This window comes from Pleuronectes platessa, chromosome 22 (assembly GCF_947347685.1).
Source record: "Pleuronectes platessa chromosome 22, fPlePla1.1, whole genome shotgun sequence".
Taxonomy (NCBI): Eukaryota; Metazoa; Chordata; class Actinopteri; order Pleuronectiformes; family Pleuronectidae; genus Pleuronectes; species Pleuronectes platessa.
Genome location: NC_070647.1, coordinates 18,239,078 through 18,259,922, shown reverse-complemented (window position 1 = coordinate 18,259,922; position 20,845 = coordinate 18,239,078). Strand labels below are relative to the sequence as shown.

At 46.9% G+C, this 20,845-nt stretch overlaps 2 protein-coding genes across 4 annotated transcripts in view; both read left to right on the top strand.

Annotated features, from left to right (window-relative positions):
- The first annotated feature begins 3,180 nt into the window (after positions 1–3,180).
- Positions 3,181–14,395, top strand: cand1 (cullin-associated and neddylation-dissociated 1). The gene is made up of 26 exons (XM_053415250.1): positions 3,181–3,502; positions 6,167–6,242; positions 6,599–6,666; positions 6,846–7,000; positions 7,371–7,494; positions 7,594–7,681; positions 7,764–7,932; positions 8,016–8,121; positions 8,196–8,341; positions 8,439–8,590; positions 8,731–8,871; positions 9,145–9,286; positions 9,505–9,713; positions 9,801–9,969; positions 10,054–10,143; positions 10,222–10,375; positions 10,458–10,695; positions 10,776–10,964; positions 11,044–11,187; positions 11,366–11,501; positions 11,592–11,768; positions 12,073–12,168; positions 12,272–12,441; positions 12,526–12,690; positions 12,806–12,913; positions 13,120–14,395. The coding sequence occupies exons 1-26, from the start codon at positions 3,435–3,437 to the stop codon at positions 13,342–13,344; spliced, it is 3,705 nt and encodes a 1,234-aa protein (XP_053271225.1). The 5' UTR covers positions 3,181–3,434; the 3' UTR covers positions 13,345–14,395.
- Positions 14,396–17,273: 2,878 nt separating this feature from the next.
- LOC128428563 (ras-related protein Rap-1b) overlaps positions 17,274–20,845 on the top strand; it is a 9,524-nt gene continuing 5,952 nt past the window's right edge. Inside the window, exon 1 of one of the 3 annotated variants that reach the window (XM_053414767.1) lies at positions 17,274–17,415. The gene's annotated coding sequence lies outside the window, so the exon portion shown is untranslated. Of the gene's footprint in view, positions 17,416–18,897; positions 19,056–20,845 lie in introns of those variants that run through there. The other 2 variants (XM_053414768.1, XM_053414769.1) reach the window with 2 other exon arrangements.

The following is a 20,845-nucleotide window of genomic DNA, read 5'->3' as shown; positions in this document are numbered from 1 at the left end:
AAGTAAAATTAACAGAAACAAAGACTTATTTATTTCAGAGAGTGGATTCTGTCTGTTTTAAATCAGACTGGATTTAATGGTTTGACAGACACATAAAACCCACTGGTATCATCACATATAATCCAAACCCCTGGATATAAAACAACCAATAACAACAGTGATTAACTGACAGCCTTCAACATGACAAGTAGCCGTCTGTCATCCCCGTGGAGCTGTGGAGAGACGAGTGGAGGAGGACGAGGAGGAAAGGAATCAGTGAAGTGGAAGAATGAGTCTCTGCAGGCTACAAGACAAAAAGCAGAGACTGACCTCAATATGAGGAGAGAGACTCAGTGTGAATCCCTGCAGCTTTATTCTCTGCTTTTATTCATCGCATCGACAACTTATTGTCACTAAAGCCTTTGTCTTCTGGGGGATTCATCTTTACTAATTCGACATGTTTGGAAAAAGAAAACAGAACAATCACCAAACACACACTTTGCTCTGTTCTCCGACGCAGGCTGAACCGACTGACCCAGATCATCTCACTGAGATTCTAAGGTAATGAACAAACTCAAAATTTGACCTGATGATGAAAAGTCAGTGGATCTCCAAAGTCAGTTGGTCTCCTGCTTCCAGTGGAGTCCAGATGAAAGTGGTGGACCGATCAACTGACTGAATGAGCAACTGACTGATTGAGCTACCAAACCAACCGATCGATCAACTGACCGGCTGAGCATCTGTCTGACTGATCAACCGACCATCAGACAGACAGACACACTGACTGATCGACCAACTTCAGATAAAAAGGTCAAGTGGACATGTTAGGACCTGTGTCTCCGATCCGCCCGTTCTTTTTTGGGAACTCTTACTTTTGGTGCTGTATCATCTTTCTCAGGACTTAAGTGATGGTCGAGTGCTTTATGTTAATATCATCTCAGTTTTAAAATGTACTATTTGATTATAAGTTTATATTAAATACATAAAAACACCACAAGGATTTAACCATAGTCTGTGAATAAAGATGGATGACGTGTGACCACTTCCTTCCACTGTCCAGAAATGGCCAGTGGAAGGAAGTGGTCCACAAACGGTCCATGTCCCAACTGCTAACATGGATGATGTATGGATGGATGGATGGATGGATAGATAGATAGATAGATAGATAGATAGATAGATAGATAGATAGATAGATAGATAGATAGATAGATAGATATGGTCGATCTATAACCTCATGTTTTTTTATTTTGTCAAAATGTTAAAAAAGACAATGATTTAAAAAATGATTCATCATTGTCGGGTTCTAGGTTTACTAACTATAGCTATAATCAGACCTTCATCATCATCATCATCACCACAGTCATTTCCTGAGAGACATCTGAAGAAAAACTGTGTTTGAGATGCAGCTGCAGCCTCATTTCATAGATTACTGTCAAACGCTGTCAATGCATTAACACACACGCGTGCACACACACACACACACACACACACACACACACTGTGGAATCACAGCATGCATATGTCAGTGGCTGCATTATGTGTCAACAGAGAGAGAGAGAGAGAGCGCCTGGGGGTTTGTAAACATCCCACTCAACTGATCTGTGACTCATCGCACACACACACACACACACACGCACACACACACACACACACACACACACACACACACACACACACACACACTTCATGCTTCTATGCTTGTGAGGACATGTCCCCCCCGCCCCTGTACGGACAACACAGCTGAATATTAACCCCGTCCTTCACTCTGTCCTGTGGGACAGAGATTTGACTTCACACCACCCTGAAAAATTACTCTTTGTTAATCCTGAAAACCAAGTAACTGGTTAGTGAATCACAGTCATAACCATCCAACAGCTGTTTGAAGGTGTGTGAGGACGGCTCTTAATTTCTTCAGGGATTTAATCCCTGACTGGTCGTGATAAAGATCCTTCACCATGACCAATCCATGACTAACTCAAACCTTAACATAACCACAATCAACATCTTCACTAACCTTAACCAGCTCCTCAGAAATAACATTCAGCCTCACCAGGACCGAGCTTTGGTCCCCATGAGGTATAGTAGTCCTGTCAGTGTTTGTGCTTGAGAAGGTGTGTGCGTGTGTGTGTGTGTGTGCATGTGTGTGTGTTTGTGATCCATTGTTTGAGGATATTGTGCTCAATATAGCTCTGCACACACACACACACACACACATGCAGAGCTCCACACACTTGATCCTGGTTCCACCTCGTTGAGTAAACAGGAAGTGGCTCTACATGAGGTTTCTGAATGGAGACACCTGCTGCAGGTGAAGGAGGAGATGATTCCTCTCAGGAGACGATCTCTGAATCCAATCAGCTTTATTCAAACAGCCCTGTGAACGCAGAAGAGCTTCAGAAAAGAGCAAAGTGTGAAAGAGACAGGAAGGAGAGAGAGGAGCAGAGTCGACCTACGTGTGCACGCTACCAGGGAGACGCGTCTAAAGGGTTTTAGGTCGTTTCCTAAATTTAAATTAACAGAAATTATTTGATAGAAAGAAGAAGGGAGATCTGATGGTTTGAGGGTAAATAGTGAGATAGAGCTCCAGATGTTTTGGCTTCACTTTTGGGAGCTGTCATGTCATCCATCTGCTCTCTACATTTTTTTTGTATTTGTGAGGGGAAATATATTAAAAACTCAAAATCCTGAAGAGCAAAGTGAAGCCGGTATTTAATCTAATGAAGGTGTCGTCATGGACTTGAAGTGAAACTGACTTACCTTTACAATTCAAAACATACTCAAGCACCACAACTTTACATTACCGTTTTTATAATATATATATAATAATCTATTAGTATTTAATATTTTGACTCAGGTAATCATTTGGATAATTTTGGTCTTTAGGTACTTGACTTTACGTGTGCTGGAGTATATTGTTGGTGCTTTATTTATTTATTTATTTATGTAATTATTCCATTCATCAACCAGTTAAAACAAATGCAAAAACAAATTCTCAAATCTTGAAGGAAAAGGAGCAGAAAGAAGAAGAATCTTAATGAACAGAGCAAATACCTCCATCGTCACTATAAGAAGTAGAAATACAAGTTACTACGTATTTATATTTGAACGCAGTATTTTCAGACTGTCACAATAAAAAGTGTTAAGAATAAATCGCACGTCCCAAACTGTGACCTTCGACCCCGCACAGTCCAGCTCCGCTAACCCCGCCCCTCTGCAGACAGAACGGGAGTTCCATTCAAACGCATCAAACTCCGCGGCCCGGGATGCGACAGTCGCTGTAGGAGAAGAGAAGGCGGCAGCATCGGAACCAGAACCAGAACCAGGAGAACCAGAACCAGGTCCGGAGGCGCCACTGAGCCCCAGAAACCCCGAGCAGCAGGCGGCTGAAGCAGCCAGAGACACCGGAACCCGCGGACTGAGCGCTCTGCTAGCAGGAGGCTAACGGCGGCACCGACATGGCGAGCGCCTCGTACCACATCTCCAACCTGCTGGAGAAGATGACCTCCAGCGACAAGGACTTCAGGTGAACTCAAACCCCGCAGAGGCGAACTCTCCGCCCGCCTCGCGTCACCGTGGCTCCGCTGGTTTTCACGGAGGGTTGAAACCAGTGGCTGGCGCTGTCAGGCCTCATGCTAGCAGCTAGCCTGCCACCTGTCTGATCGCGTCGCTAACCAGCTAGTTACTGGTTCGTAATTGGTTCCGATTCGACGACAGCGGCGTTGACCGGGTAGTGACCCGGTGAACCGGCAGCTGAGCCGCGGGTAAACGCCACCGGGGGACGGCTAGCTCGGCTGTTAGCCGGCTAGCTCCAACTTCTCTCATGCCGCAAGCTAGCATGATGTCAGCTAACGCCTGGATGTTTATGCTGTCCGTCGGCTATAGGGATTAACATGTGAAGTTAGCATGTCAGCTAGCTGCCACTCGAGCAACAGCGATGTGTTGTGATGTGTGAGCTCAGTGTTGTGGTGGTGGGTGGCGGAGGAGGGGGTGTGGTGGCCCAGGTGAAGACCTCAGGTAAACAGCTCCTGCTCATCATCCATCAATAACCAATAATCCAGCTGAACTGTCAGATAATCTATTATAACAGAGAGAGAGAGAGAGAGAGAGAGAGAGAGGGAGAGAGACACCAAGGCAATTTCCTGTATGTGCAAATATACATGGCAATAAAAATTATTCTGATTCTGAGAGAGAGAGATATGAAGGCACAGGGAAAGAAACGGTTCCTAACAATAACAACGCATTTTTATACATTCTGACAGTGCTCAAACTTTACTTATGTTCAAAACAAAGGAAAGAAAACAACATGAGAGAGAATAAACTTAATTGATCCTATGCAGATGAAATTCACCTGTTTCTGCAGCAGATCGTCCAAACATGTTGTTATGAGAGGAAACTCATAGAATAACGATTTGGTAATGAAATATAAATCGAGTAGTAAAGCTAATGGTTATGGATCAAGAGGAAAGACGCCAACTAGGCCCCGACCCACACACACACACACAGGTCTGATCAGCTGTGATCAGAAGACAAACACACTCTGACGTTAGGGGACAGAAGTGATGATGTGTCCCTCACAGCTGCTGGTGATCCCTGATGTCTGTGATCAACTTATCATCAAACCCTCCGGATGCACAAGAGATATTCTCCCTCTTGTCCTTTTTGTTTTTAAACTACATGGGTAGAGAAAGTGGAACAACTGACAACAGCACTGCTGTATTTTGATCAGGGACATCAGTGGCATCAAAACAAGCGCTTCTTCATTTTTAGAATCCAAAGCGCCCAATCAGGGAACAGTCGCACAAACATGAATGTGTTTTCAAATGCGTCCTAAAGCTTTAGAACATTAATGATCCATCCATCATCTATACGTCTTCTCCTTTTGAGGGTCGTGGGAGCCAATCACAGCCGACAGTGGGCAAGAGGCGGGGTTAACCCTGGACATCCAACCAATCAGACATGTGGACAATTTAATAACGAGTATGTCTGATCTGCAAGGGGGGGTTGATAAGTTGTTAAAGTAATCAATAGATTCATCGATATTAAAAATGATTGTAACTTGCTCTGCTCATCGTGAATCTGAAGCAGGAGTTGTTTGTATTAATTGATGTGAAACACGACGACATGTTGCAGCTCCAATAAGACCGACAATGTCCGTGTGTGTAATCATTTCACATCATGTTCGCACAACGTCACGCTGACACATCCTGAAGGAGGAATCCTCATTGAGCAGATCGCTCCTCAGCTCCTCAGCTCCTCACTCCTGACAGCCGCCCGCTCGCTGCGAGGAGCTCGTGGAATCAGGAGACGTGTCGCCATCCGTCCTCGCCGCTGTCACAACGTCCACTGACCCTGAACCAGCAGAGCAAACGGATTCCTTTCAGTCCGGATCTGAACGCTTCAACGTGGCGTCTGCATCAGCACATGCTCTGCAGGAGAGAGATAATCACACTTTTCTTTTTGGGTGATGTTTCTCTGCCGGTGTGTTCACAGGACATTTGGTCCGTTCACGTTCATCCAGCCGTCAAACGCGTCCAAAACGCCGCTCTGGTTCTAATGAGTGCTGCGGGCCGCCGGGGATTTAATAAATATTGGATTGGACACGGTGTCAGCAGATATAACTTTTAAAGCAGCAAAAAGTGTCTTCAGAATTTTCCAATTGACGACCCACATCTGGGTTTTTAACATTTGAACAAAGAATATATTTAGGGGAAGAATTCGTCCTAGTAAAATGTCAGTGAGTTAAGAATGTGAGTTAAATGTCCAGAAAGACCAGAGAGAGAGAGAGTGGGCGTGTTGAGGACGTGGAACTGGAAACACGAGGAGGTTCCAGATCTTCTGGTGATGAGGGCGACGCCGGTGTGGACGAGCTGTAAACAACAACACTGATCTTACTACTGCAGAGTTTATACGTCATGTCCCGCCTCCTGCTGCTCTACAGGCTCCGCCCCTGCTGCTCTACAGGCTCCGCCCCTGCAGCTCTATAGGCTCCGCCCCTCGCCTGAATGTTCCCCTCATGCTCCAGTTGTTGTGAACGAGTCGGACCCGACAACCTGCTGCTGCTGCTTCACATGTGAAAAACCAACGCTAGACTTTGTCCTGACACAGTTTTCAGTTCATGTCACGAGTCGTCAGATCAGATTCATATATCAGATCACTAGTTTCACGGTTATTATTTTCTCTGTTTCAGGTTTATGGCCACGAACGACCTGATGACGGAGCTACAGAAAGATTCAATCAAACTGGACGACGACAGCGAGAGGAAGGTTGGTTCACATACCAGTGTAATCTGGTTTGTACTGGACTCCTCTGGTTTATATCACTCATACTGGTTTCTTCAGGTTTACTGTTGGCCACGTGCAGCCCTGGTATTAACATGTGGTTCTTGTGATTCGGCTCTAAGCACAGACCACATTGGGAGATGGTCTGGACCACATGTGTCCACCTTGGGATCGGATCTCTCAGGACGAGTGTTAATACCAGCTGTGTGCAGGGCATTGGTTTTACTAAGAGGAAGATTTAGGAAACCTGTTTATAACTGTTCATAACTAGACCTATAAGAACAGTGAGATTTTAAGAGTTTCAGTTTGGAGTATTGATTGATATGTTGATTGATTGACAGGTGGTGAGGATGATTCTGAAACTGCTTGAAGACAAGAATGGAGAAGTTCAGAATCTGGCTGTCAAATGGTAAAAATACACACGTTTTAAGTCCCTTTGTTTTTATGACTCACTGTTTATGTATTTCTTTTGAATTCTCACTGTGTTTTATTTCCTCTGTGGAACCCGTGGATGTGTGAGTCGCTGTGGGTGTGTCTGTTTGACCCTCGGTGTGTGTTTGAAAACTGTGGGTGCGTTTGTTTCTTCAGCCTGGGGCCCCTGGTCAGCAAGGTGAAGGAGTACCAGGTGGAGACGATCGTGGACACGCTGTGCACCAACATGTTGTCGGACAAAGAGCAGCTCCGAGACATTTCCTCCATCGGACTCAAGACTGTGATCGGAGAGTTACCGCCCGCCTCCAGTGGTAAAATATATATGATATACACTAATCAGCATGTATAATATATATAACTCAAAACTCTGAAAACCGGTCACTTAACAATACTAAACACACCTCGTCTGTCACCTCAGTTATTTAGTTTATTCACTACTCAACATATACATAACACAACTTGTATAATATACACCACTCAACAAATTTTATGTGTAAATTACTCCTCATATATAATGTATACATTCTCAATGTGTATAATGCATAACACAACTTATATAGTATATACACACCAGTCAACGTATGTTCCATATTCATTTGTCAACATATAAAACTAAACCACTCAACACGAGTCGTTTGTTTTCGTCCTCTTGTCTCTGTCTCCTCCCGTCTCGGGGCTCAGGCTCTGCTTTAGCTGCCAGCGTCTGTAAGAAGATAACGGGTCGACTGACGAGTGCCATCGCCAAACAGGAGGACGTCTCTGTGCAGCTGGAGGCGCTGGACATCATGGCCGACATGCTGTGCAGGTACAGAGTCCGTCTCTCTCTGTCCGCTGCTCTGCGTGAAGGTTTGTGTCTGAATTTACACTAACAATATTTTCCATCTTTCTGTCTGTGTGTCTGCAGACAGGGAGGTCTGCTGGTCAACTTCCACCCCTCCATCCTCAGCTGCCTGCTCCCTCAGCTCACCTCCCCCCGGCTGGCCGTCAGGAAGGTGCGTCTCTCAACCCTCAGAGCTCCAGGTGAACGCTCGTGGTTTTATTGCATTGTGATGAATTCACGTCTGAATATTTCAGAGGACGATCATGGCTCTGGGACATCTGGTGATGTCCTGTGGGAACCTGGTCTTCATCGATCTCATCGAGCACCTTCTGACTGAGCTGGGGAGGAACGACAACATGTCGACCACCAGAACCTACATCCAGTGCACGGCCGCCATCAGCCGACAGGCCGGACACAGGATCGGTGAGTCGCTCTCCAGAGAACAGCAGGAGAGAAAACCAAGTAGCTGCTGTTCTAACCTGCTGTCTGTGCGTCTGCTTCTCCAGGAGAGTATCTGGAGAAGATCATCCCTCTGGTGGTGAAGTTCTGTAACGTGGACGACGATGAGCTCAGAGAATACTGCATCCAGGCCTTCGAGTCCTTCGTCAGGAGGTGACGTCTGACTGACGCTCTCACACTCGGTCACCGGCTGTGAGTTCTGTCTAACTCTTCTTCTGTTGTTAAAGGTGCCCGAAAGAAGTTTACCCCCATGTTCCCACGGTCATCTCCATCTGCCTGCGCTACCTGACCTACGACCCCAACTACAACTTTGACGATGAAGACGAAGATGACAACGCCATGGACGCCGAGCAGAATGATGAAGATTATCAAGGTACAGAGAGCAAAGATGTGACATCTCATTCATCTTCACTCTGACTGTCAGTCCTTGAGGTTTAGAACGTGTGTCCGTGTGCTGCTCGTGTGTCCAGGCAGTGACGACGAGTACAGTGACGATGACGACATGAGCTGGAAGGTTCGACGGGCGGCGGCGAAGTGTCTGGACGCTGTTGTTTCAACTCGCCACGAGATGCTGCCCGAGTTCTATCGCTCCGTGTCGCCCGCCCTCGTCTGTCGCTTCAAGGTACGAGCCTCCTCCTCCGTCAGGGCGGAGCCTCCTCCTCCGTCAGGGCGGAGCCTCCTCCTCCGTCAGGGCGGAGCCAGAGTCTCCATCAGGCTTAACTCGGCTCTCACTCATATTCCAATCAATACCTGTGTCTTCAGGAGAGGGAGGAGAACGTGAAGGCCGACGTTTTCCACGCCTACCTGTCACTGCTCAAACAGACCAGACCGGCTCAGAGCTGGTTGGCTGACCCAGACGCCATGGAGCAGGGAGAGACGCCGCTCACGATGCTGGCCAGCCAGGTAATCAATCAGACTCAGAGTGATTCATCAGGGACTGATGAAGTGGGAAAACACATTGAACCTGTTCTAAAAACAACAGGTACAATAATGTCATGTAATCTGTATTTTGTGATTTGAAGTTTAACGACTGAAATGATGCGATAACTGATTATCGCACCTCTGATTGGCTGCAGCACAGTCTCACTGCTGCAGGTGGTGCTGTTCTCTCTCTTCTCTCTCTCACTCCTTCTCTCTGTGTCTGTGGATGTCGCTCGCCCTCGCCCCCCCCCCCAGGTTCCCATGATAGTGAAAGCTCTTCACAAGCAGCTGAAGGAGAAAAGTGTGAAAACTCGTCAGTGTTGTTTCAACATGTTGACGGAGCTGGTGAACGTCCTCCCCGGAGCGCTGACACAGCACATCCCAGTACTAATACCTGGTAATACTACACTACTACTACACTACTTACAGTACTGCTGTAGTCATAGTAAAATAGGGTAAATCGGGTTCAGTAAAACATAGTCTTATTTAAAACTCTTAAACTAGAATCATATGAATTTTTTTGTCTTCACATCACATATATTTGATATCACACTGTGTCAGAATCGGAGTAATCACATTACTTTGAGTTAATAAAACACCATCCATGTTTTTCAGGCATCATCTTCTCTCTGAACGATAAGTCGAGCAGCTCCAACCTGAAGATCGACGCCTTGGCCTGCCTCCACGTCATCATGGTCACGCATCCCGCTCACGCCTTCCACGCTCACGTGCCGGCCCTCGTCCCGCCCGTGGTGGCGTGCGTGGGAGACCCCTTTTATAAGATCACCTCTGAGGCCCTGCTGGTCACTCAGCAGCTCGTCAAGGTGCAGCTTCGAACCCTGTGACCTCCATTAAACCCCTTCTGCTGTTCAACGTCACGGGAAAATCTGACTGTGTTGTGTCTTTTCCAGGTGATCCGACCTCTTGACAGCCTATCAGAGGGCCCAGATAGCTTCGACCCCTCCCCCTACATCAACGACCTCTTCACCTGTACGATCAAACGCCTGAAAGCAGCCGACATCGATCAGGAGGTCAAAGAACGAGCCATCTCCTGCATGGGCCAGATCATCTGCAACCTGGGTGAGAGCCGCCACCGCAGTGTGACTTCACAGCACTGATCATGTGACGTTTACTGACTTCTCCTCTCTCTCCGTGTTCCTGTAGGTGACCGCCTGCCCAACGAGCTCCCAGGGACGCTGCTGATCTTCTTAGAACGTCTCAAGAACGAGATCACGAGACTGACGACAGTGAAAGGTGAAACATTTTCCCAATTCTTATATTTTTTAACTATTTCTCCACCGACGTCCTGATCGTCTTCTCTCCTCGTTGCAGCTCTGACGCTGATCGCCGGCTCTCCTTTGAAAATCGACCTGAGGCCTGTTCTCCCCGACGCTGTTCCCATCCTCGCCTCCTTCCTCCGCAAGAACCAGAGGGCGCTGAAGCTCTGCACGCTAGCTGCTCTGGACATTCTGCTCAGAAATTACAGGTAACACACACAAACACACACGCAGCGGTCGGCTTCACGTTTTCCTTCGGCCCAGTAAACCCACAGTGTGTTTCTCTCTCAGCTCTGCGGTGACTCCGGTCATGGTGGACGCCGTCCTCGCTGAGCTGCCTCCTCTCATCTCGGAGAGCGACATGCACGTGTCTCAGATGGCGCTGAGCTTCCTCTCCACGCTGGCGGTGACTCACCCGTCCTCGCTGGGTCAGCTCAGCGGAGGAAACATCCTCCAGCAGCTCATCGCGCTGGTTCGATCCCCGCTGCTGCAGGGCGGAGCGCTCGCTGCCATGCTGGAATTCTACCAGGTAATATTTAGAAGTATTGTTTTTTAACTTGAATGTACAAAGGCCGGAAATATGAAGTTGAATTTGTCTTGTGTGTTCAGGCTCTGGTGACCACAGAGACTTCAGGTCTGGGTTACATGGACCTGCTGAGGATGCTGACTGGTCCAGTTTACTCCCAGACGGCCGCTCTGCCTCACAAACAGGCGTACTGCTCTATCGCTAAGTGTGTGGCCGCTCTGACCCGAGCGTGTCCCACCGAGGGACCGGCCGTGGTCGGACAGTTCATCCAGGTAAACCTATCGTCCCGCTCAGAGGCTGAGGAAACGTCCCTCAGCAGGTTTGTATAAAGCCTGAGTTGTGTGTCGACAGGATGTGAAGAACAGCCGCTCCACGGACTCCATCAGACTCCTCGCTCTGCTCTCATTGGGTGAGGTCGGACATCATGTGGACCTCAGCAGCCAACCAGAGCTCAAGACCGTCATCCTGGAAGCGTTTTCCTCCTCCAGTGAAGAGGTAACAGCAGCCTCTCTCACTCCTCACACGCTGAGGTTTTACTGGTTCAACCACTTCAGCTCAGTTCAACCTCTCTGTCGCAGCAGTAGATTTCAGTCTCTCTCTCTCTCTCTCTCTCTCTCTCTCTCTCTCTCTCTCTCTCTCTCTCTCTCTCTCTCTCTCTCTCTCTCTCTCTCAGGTGAAGTCGGCAGCGTCCTACGCGTTGGGCAGCATCGCGGTCGGGAACCTTCCAGAGTATTTGCCGTTCGTCCTGCAGGAGATCTCCTCGTCTAAGAGACAGTATCTGCTGCTGCACTCGCTCAAAGAGATCATCAGTGAGACCCGCAGTGCAAACAACCCGTACGCCAATCTGAGTGTGTGCGTCTGGCTCTAATGTGTGTGTGTGTGTGTGTGTGTGTGTTCAGGTTCTGCGTCGGTGTCCGGTCTGAAGCCGTACGTGGAGTCTGTGTGGACGCTGCTGCTCAAACACTGCGAGTGTCAGGAGGAGGGAACCAGGAACGTGGTGGCGGAGTGTCTCGGCAAACTGACGCTCATCGACCCCGAGACGCTGCTGCCACGCCTCAAAGGATACCTGCTGTCAGGTGATCAGTCAGAATCCTCTGATCTGATTTCAGATCATCAGTCAGTTGTGTACATTTTAAATTTCAGGCGGGTTAAATATTGTTATTCGACCAATTGATCGTTATTGATTTATGTTTACGTTGACGCCATCAGTGCTCAAACAAAAAACAACCAATAGGAATATTATTTTATACTGAGTCCCGCCCCTAGGATCCTTCTAACCAATCAGACTTCATCTGTCTCCAACACTACAGTGTGATTGGCCGGCAGGTTAAGATGAAGCCCGATGATCAGTGTTAAATATAGATTTGTGTCTTGGTGAAGGTTCATCGTACGCCAGGAGCTCGGTGGTGACGGCGGTGAAGTTCACCATCTCCGACCATCCACAGCCCATCGACCCGCTGCTGAAGAACTGCATAGGTAACGTGCACACACACACACACACACACACACACACACACAAAGTGTTCCTCTGTACTGTGTCGTGGAAACGTGATGGCTGATGCTGTTTGTTTTCCCTCAGGTGATTTCCTGAAGACGCTGGAGGACCCGGACCTGAACGTGCGCCGCGTGGCCCTGGTCACGTTTAACTCTGCAGCCCACAACAAACCGAGTCTGATCCGAGAGCTGCTGGACTCCGTTTTACCTCAACTGTACAACGAGACCAAAGTCAGGAAGGAGCTAATCCGAGAGGTGAGAGCATCCGAAAGCAAACCAGGCTCAGAATGCCGGGAGCGGGGCACAGGGGTTTGACCTCTGACCTCTGTGTGTCTGCAGGTGGAGATGGGTCCCTTCAAACACACGGTGGACGACGGGTTGGACCTGAGGAAGGCTGCGTTCGAGTGCATGTACACTCTGCTGGACAGCTGCCTGGACCGACTCGACATCTTCACCTTCCTTAACCACGTAGAGGACGGCCTCAAGGACCATTACGACATCAAGGTCTCGGCACACACCAGTACACGCTCCAGCACGTGCCCAGTGCACATGAAATACACGCCCAGTACATGACAAGCTGAGTCTTCACACTGACCTGACTCTGTGGCTGTGTTTCCAGATGCTGACGTTCCTGATGCTGGCCCGACTCTCGTCCCTGTGTCCCAGTGCTGTCCTGCAGAGACTGGACCGCCTGGTGGAGCCGCTCCGAGCCACCTGCACCACCAAGGTAAACCAGCAGAGGGGGCTACGCCAACTTCACGTGTTGTCAGTCAAGAAGCAGAAACAGGAAGAGAAAACATCTGAACGGCGTTTCAATTGAATTTATGCTCCTTGTCGTGTACTGGATTGGACTCGTGGTCGGTAGCGTCCTGAAGACACTTGGTCTTTTACTTTTGTCTCTGGTTGACGTGGACGATGTTCTTGTCTCTGCAGGTGAAGGCGAACTCGGTGAAGCAGGAGTTTGAGAAGCAGGACGAGCTGAAGCGGTCGGCGATGCGAGCCGTCGTCGCGCTGCTCACGATCCCCGAGGCCGAGAAGTCGCCGCTGATGTCTGAGTTCCAGTCACAGATCTCGTCCAATCAGGAGCTGGCGGCCATCTTCGACTCGATCCAGAGGGACTCCAGCTCTGCCAACATGGAGTCCATGGACACCAGCTAAACGGATGGACAGAACGAGTTCCCACGATGCGAAGGCACCACCACCTCCCTGCTGCTGGAGCGCTAACCCTGCAGCATGTTCCATGACAACAGGACGCAAATACACACACACACGCACACACACACACACACACACACACACACACACTTGTAGTGACACATCCTCTCCTAGCGATTGATCGTCCCATGATGCATTGCACTGAAACGGCTGTTGGGAGGGGAAAGGAAGAACTTGACGTACGGCTCCCACACATGGACAAAAAGGTCAAAAACAAAGGACAAAAAAAATTACGAGAAATTCCAGAAAAATAAATTCCATGCGAGTTTTGGAAGCTCCTCCTACTTCCTGTTTGTTTTTTCGAGCGAGGTCATCTGATTGGTTGGTCTCCCTCTTCATCATCCTCCTTCTTTTCTCTTTTTTCAAAATTCCAGAAAGTGTTCCACAGGTACTGTAACCTGATTGGCCGCTGCTGAATGACTGACAGTTAGCGTGTTCACAAACTGACCAATGGGGGAAGCAGCCTCTCCTGCCGGAGGCTGCCACACTGGGAGACGGGCTCGCTCTGTTTTTGTTGCTGTTGTTTTTTTTTGCGAATGATGTAGGCAGCCAATAGGAGGCTTGGGGGTAACGGCGGGTGGGAGGGGCTTTCCTGTTTGTGGACCAATCAGCTTCATTGTTTACCCTGATCCAGCAGACCCGTGGTTTCCACAGGGAGGGAGGAGGAGGATCATTGGACCAGGTCCCGTCTGACCACACCTGATTGGACCACGACAGTACTGTGGGGCTGTGACCATGGTGATACTGTGCGATATAAATTTACGATATCGGTTCATTCTGTTTTTAACCGTGAGATTGGCCGATCCCAAACCAGTTTCAACTGGTTCTGTCTGGTCTGGACAGGTTTTATCTCCTGTGTTCTGGTCTGGTTTAATCCGGTTTGATGAACCGGATTCAATTTGGTTTAATCTGGTTCAGTCAGGTCTGGTCAGAACAGTCCACTGTTGTTTATCGCCCAAGACAAATAAAAAAGGTCCATTTCTGCCTGCGTTCATTTTCCTCTGTCTCATTTCTTTGTGTGTGTGTGGGGATGAGGACCCCCACTTCCTGCCAGCTGTACAAAGACAAAGCTGTCGCCATCTTGTTCTGTGGCATTGAGGTCCCGCCCATATCTGCTCTAGACCAATCATGGGAAAGTCTCAGCTGTCAATCATGGCGTTTCAGCCCATATTTATAAAATGAAAGAACTGATCAGAAACACCTGTGAGATAAGAACGACCTGAAATGACAGAAACATATTTGACGAACATTTATGTCTACTTAGATTTTTTGTTTTGTTTTGTTTATGTCCCATCTGTTAACATGGAGGAGGCAGGGTTTATGACCTATAATGCAGCCAGCCAACAGGGGGCGATGGAGACACTTTGGCTTCAGCTCTATGAGAGGTCATCTGTATTGACGAGCTGATCCTCGTCTCATTAAACAGCGCCACCTGGTGGAGCAGGTTATAATCAGCAGGCTGAGTCGTCACCTGGTCAGAATCCAAACTGTCCCCTGATGAAAACTCACTGATGTCTAATGTGAAGCCAGAAACAAACAAAACACTCAGACTTGAAACAACCATTTTAAACATCTTGGAGGACGGTGATGGTTCCTGACACATTCATTTAAACAGTGTGAACAGGAAGTGTGGAGGACTCATCAATGGAAATACTGAAAAATAAATCAAACTTAACACGAGTCTGGAGGTGAAATGTGTTTTCTATCAGCAGAGGGAGACAAACACAAACATGAGTTTAACAAGAGTTTACAAAAATAAAAAATAAACAGCTCCACCAACCAGAGGCTTCGTTATAGAGACGTCAGGCATGAGCTGAAAGAAACAACTTCCTGTTCAAAGGAGACTCGGCTCTGATTGGCTGTTTCCACGAGGCAGAAGGTCGTCAGAGCGGCTGATGCTCATTCATCTGGTCGCCCAGCAGCAGTTGATTTGATATATGCGTGTGTGAGAGACTGAGATCATTCACATGCTGATTTCCTCTTTGAACTGAACTAATTTATTCTGCTCTGATGAACTGATGCTGCGTTTGAAGTTTGTCTGCACGTCTGAGACTCGAGGAGGCTCAGGGGCGCACCATGAGGGGCAGGGGCCCGAGGGTTTCAGGGGCCCAATGGACCAGAGCATCAGTTTAAAGTGAATCCACGGTCGACACAGTTATTCAGTGTATCCCTCCACCAAGGCCCAATAGTCCCTGAGAGTCATCAAGCAGCATCAAATTACAGAAACGAACACAGCCTGCCTTGTGTGATCAGTCCAGACTGTAGGTGGCGCTATGATGGTGTCCCTGAAATCAATCAGTTGCAGTTTAAACGTCACAGTTTTCGTAACATGTCCGTCTCCTCGTGGTCACAGTTCAACATGACTTCCTGCAGAATAATGATCCACGTGTCAAAATTAAAGTCTCAAGCAGCTCAGTGAACATCTGTGGCCTCGTCTCCAGATGTGAATCCAGAGGAAAGTCTTTGAGATGTTCCAGACAAATCTGCAAAAACCATCAGATGCATCAACACTAAAATGTTTCCAGAGCAAAGAAACGACCCAGTGACCTTTGGGTGTTCCTAATAAACCGCTCAGTGTGGAGGAACCTCTGCTGAAGACATACCAGAAGTTTCTCAAACACATACACACACACACACACACACAGTATGAACAGAGGAAGTGTGTGTCAGTGAAAGGGAAGCTGTTTAAGTGTCTCTATTCTCGGTGACTGTGTTTGGGTGCGGCTTCACCACACTGTGTGAGAAGGTAATAAATAATGTGTGTGTGTGTGTTTGCGTCTTGACGTGTTTCTATCAACACGCTCTGACACGCTCTGACTCTGCAGTAACACACACAAACCAGATGCATGTTTTTTATTTGATGACTTTTGCACTCACTTTGACCTTTGACCATTAATATACACTTAATGTATATTATGATAAAATCAGTAGAATATTATCTGGAGTGTAAAATACAGAGTCAGATGTATTGATGTAGATGTAAAGTTCAGTGCAGTACATTGTCAGGATTGATTATTAATAATATCTGATTACTTTTCTACATTTTATAAACTTTCTTTGGAATGGCGCTGATGACGTCACCGAGCTTCAAGTTGTGGAACTCTGACGTCATTTGTATTCTGTAAACTCCAGCAACTTAACGTGATTCTACTGGAAACAGGAAGCGGAAGCAGCTGAAACGTCACGAGAGAAAACACGGAGCCAAGCTGTGACGTAGTGACAGAGGAAGATAGTGGAGGCGGATTTCAGAATAAAAGTGTGAGGACTAAATTGTCGTATAAAACAGAATATTAACATTTTAAAATGTATTCATAGATTTCTGATTATGGATCTTATATTTCTTAATGTTACGTTTGGGGTACTTGTTTATTCCCTTTTTCTTTTAACATACAAATTGATTGTGATATATTATTTTGTAGAATATAGATTCCCTTTTTGAAGTAACATTTGTTCAAATGAAACCAAAATTGGAAAATTAAAATCAAAACTTTTAATATTTCTGAAATTGATCATTCTGCATAGTGAGTATGTTTGATCATATAAAATGAGATAAGATAGATTAGATTTCGATGTGCTGAGTTACAACCATAGGCTGTATATAAAGAGGTTACAACAGAGAACTGTGAAACACTAAACAGCAGTAAAGTAATAAAAAGATCTTTCAATATAAACTCAAGGATAATATAAAAATGGATTAAAAAAGTTAATAGATTTTGATGCTATTACTTTAACATCAGTAGATCCTTGAACAGAGGATCTTTGTTTAAAACAGAATAAATCCATCAACACTGTTTGAAAATGTCTGATTCACTCATAATTCACAGTTTCCGGCCGGTCGTCTGTCTTATTGTGATGGAGCGGACCGGAAGCGGAGGTCACCTGGTGTAGCTTGATGGCGGCAGCAGGAGGGAGCGGCTCTGGTCGAGCGACGCCTGCAGACAGTGAAGAGAGAGAGGGAGAGAGAGAGAGAGAGAGAGAGAGAAAGAGAGCGAGCAGCGGATGGTGGATGTGAGCGTGAGTAGCTTCTTTCTTCTTCTTCTTCTTCTTCTTCTCTTCATCCCTCCATCTTTACACACCTTCACTAACCCGGGAGACACCGGGACAGAGAGGGAGGGAGGAAGGGGGGCCGAACCGAGCCGAGCCGAGCCGGGCTGGGTTGGGTTTGCGGAAGCGGGGACCGGCGGACAGACAGACAGGAGCTCCGGTCCTCAGCAGTGAGGAGGTGAAGAGACAGACAGACAGACAGACAGACAGCTCATCATGGCGGCGGTCTGTCTGTCTGTCTGTCTGTCTGCAGCTCCTCAGCTGCTCAGCTCCTCCAGGCAGCGGGGCCCTGCTGCCTCCGCCGGCCGGGGAGGGAGCTCCCTGAGTCGGCCACGCAGCTGCGGAACTCCCGCTGCTCTGGAGGAAGAGGAAGAGGAGGAGGAGGTGGAGGAAGATGAGGAAGAGGAAGTCCTGAAACAAACTGCGGAGTTTATGAGTTCTGAGGAACCTGTCTGTCTGACTACCTGTCTGTCTGTCTGTGTGTGTGTGTGTGTGTGTGTGTGTGTGTGTGTGTGTGTGTGTGTGTGTGTGTGTGTGTGTGTGTGTGTGTGTCTGTCTCTGTGTGTGTCTCTCTGTGTGTGGACAAGGCTTGGTTTTATTCCACTGTTGTACTGTCAGCACCACACACACAATCTTATTGACAGGCCCCACCTAGTTGTGTCTGTGTGTATGTGTGTATGTGTGTATGTGTGTGTGTGTGTGTATGTGTCCATCTTCCCCCTACTACTTTACTTTAGTAGATTAACCTCATGATGTCTTCAGAGTACAACTACACACTGAACACACAACAGCACTACTACAAATACACAGCTGGTGTCTGGGGTAGTGTGGAGGAAGTACTCTGATCTTTGACTAAAGTAAAAGTACTTTATCCTCTATAACAAGTAGGGTGTGAAGAGTAAAGAGGTTCCTGTGAACAATAATAACATTGTTAGATTATTATTATTATTACTAATTATCCTGGGTTATAAGCAGTTTATTGTTCTAGTCGATTTGGGCTGGATTTGTTGTTTATAATTATTTAATATAAGATGGTAACTATTGATGATTAAGTGCAGTAAAAAGTCATTTATCTATGAATTGCAGTATAATGTACTTAAGTATGAAGAGTGAGTAACTTTGCTTAGGTACTTTCCAGCACGTTCTTTGGAAGCTGAAGTGGTGAACGAGTGCCTCTGATAATTCAAACACATCTTTGGATCCCAGAGAGCTCCGGTAGTTTAAACTGTTTCATTCAGTAAATCACGAGTTGTGTAATTGCTCAGTTTCCTTTGGTTCTTTTCCTGTGAGACCAAAGTGGGAAACATCCCGGACCAATCAGGTGTCGGACAGAGTTTAACGTCGGCTCGTGAGTCGTTGCAGGTTCTCGCCCCCCCCCCCCCCCCCCCCGCGGCCTCGCCTGCTCGTCCTCAGTCACTTCCTGTGAATCCCTGAACTCGCCCGGACTTGTCGCATCACACCAGAGAGAGAGAGTCAGAGGCTGATCAGAGCTTCAGGCACCGAGACACTTCTCTGCTGGAAGCTCCAGATGTAGAAGACCTCCTGCTCCACTTCTACCTGCAGCGTTATCTAAGGTGTGCGTGGATAGGCCCTGAGATGTGACAGTGAAGGTGTGAGTCATGTCTTCTCACGTTGCGTGGTGGAGCTTGTGTTATCTCCGGTGGTTAAGAAGGTGTTGCTGTGTTACTGCTGAGATGCGATGTGGCTTCTTCCAGGGCGTTGACCGATCGAGTCTTCGGCTGCAGTTTGTTTTGGTTTTATCGTAGACTCAGTAAAGATGGACGACATGACAGCTGCCAAACGTGAAGCGTGAACACGGGGATCGACCCCTGGTGGTGGGCTGCAGTGTAGCACGTAAACCCTGCTTCCTCTGGTTCAGTTAGTGGGACAGAAACAAGACTAGACAAGGAAAATGCTGCATTTCCTGACGAAGATATTATTGTTCTTGTAGATTACTAATCTAATTCCTCTTTAACTGCAGCTAGGCTGTTACTAAGGTTAATGTGGTTACATAGCAGATGCTATACCTGCCTGCTAGCGCCTTGCTAGGTGCTAAGTAAGGAGGCATGGACCAGATAAGGAAAATCTTTGTAAGTTCAGGCCGCATGGAAATACAAAGTATATAGCATTTCCTGTGTAGAGCTAAAACAGACAATGTTCAAAATAACAAGAGTATTTTTCCCAGTTTGAAAATATACAATAACAAGGGTTAGGGTTGGAAAGGAGGTGAAACCAGGATTCATAGAGTTCTTTCCTGACCCAAACCTCCAAGTAATCCATAAAGTCAGGTTTGTGTAACCCTGTTAGCTAACACACAAACAAACACAGACGGAAACATCAACTCTTTGCATAGATGAAAAATATGAAATGGACGATATATGAAATACAAAAAGTATTTTCAGGATGTTGCTCTCAGCAAATTCTGAGCATCTACTAATAATGAACCATTTTTCACTCAACAAACCTGTTCTGCTTTTGCAGCTTGAACTGGGTTAAATATAGACCTGAGCCAACTCATCCTCTTTTCATATCTCGTTGTTAAACCAGGTTTAATCTGAGTCTTGGAGCTACACAGGTTTCACTGTTCATCTGCTGGACCGGGGATAAAAGATTCATGTTGACATTGAAGAAGCAGCTCAGCTGAATATTGTCAGAAATGTTTCAATCACACATAAAAATAATATCCGTCAAAGAAAGAGTTTTAAGAAAGTATTAGTAAAAGACAGCAGATCAAATCATGTGTCTTTATCTGCAAAATTATGTGAAATATATATATAAGTCAATTAATAAACCAACTGAGAGACAATAAGACGCTTACTTTTATCAACTATCTTTTTGATAGTTTTAAGTAAAAATACCAAATATGTTCTATTTCCATTCTAGATTCTGGGCAAAATAAGACACTGGAAATATGTACGTTAGACAGAGATGTTAATGTTTAGTCCTGACACCACACACACACACACACACACACACACACACACACACACACACACACACACACATCTCATCACCATGGTAGCGTTGGCAGACTCTAACAGATATAGAGGCTGTGTGTGTGAGAGTGTGTATACTTGTACATCTATCTTTGTGTGGACCATATCGATCGTTGGAACTAACTTTGTTTCAGGAGAAAGTTGTGATTGGGTGGGGGGGGGGGTAGTGGGTAGTAGTCAACTCCCATGGTCCTCACTGGAGTAGAAGTACAAACATTTCCGTGTGTGTGTGTTGTCTTCGTCATGTTCCTTCTTGTTGCCACCAGCACCGGGGGCTGCAAACACACAGTGAAGCATGACTGGTATGCACACACACACAGACACATACAGACACACACACGACCCCTATCACTGGTTAAGTGTGTAAACAGTGTTATGTCCCCACAACATGACGATTACATGTG

Excerpts from the sequence above, each read along its gene's own strand:
- cand1 (XM_053415250.1), top strand. The coding sequence starts at position 3,435 with ATGGCGAGCGCCTCGTACCACATCTCCAACCTGCTGGAGAAGATGACC. Across the intron at positions 6,667-6,845 it reads CAGAATCTGGCTGTCAAATG|CCTGGGGCCCCTGGTCAGCA; the intron begins GTAAAAATACAC and ends TTGTTTCTTCAG. Across the intron at positions 8,872-9,144 it reads TCACGATGCTGGCCAGCCAG|GTTCCCATGATAGTGAAAGC; the intron begins GTAATCAATCAG and ends CCCCCCCCCCAG.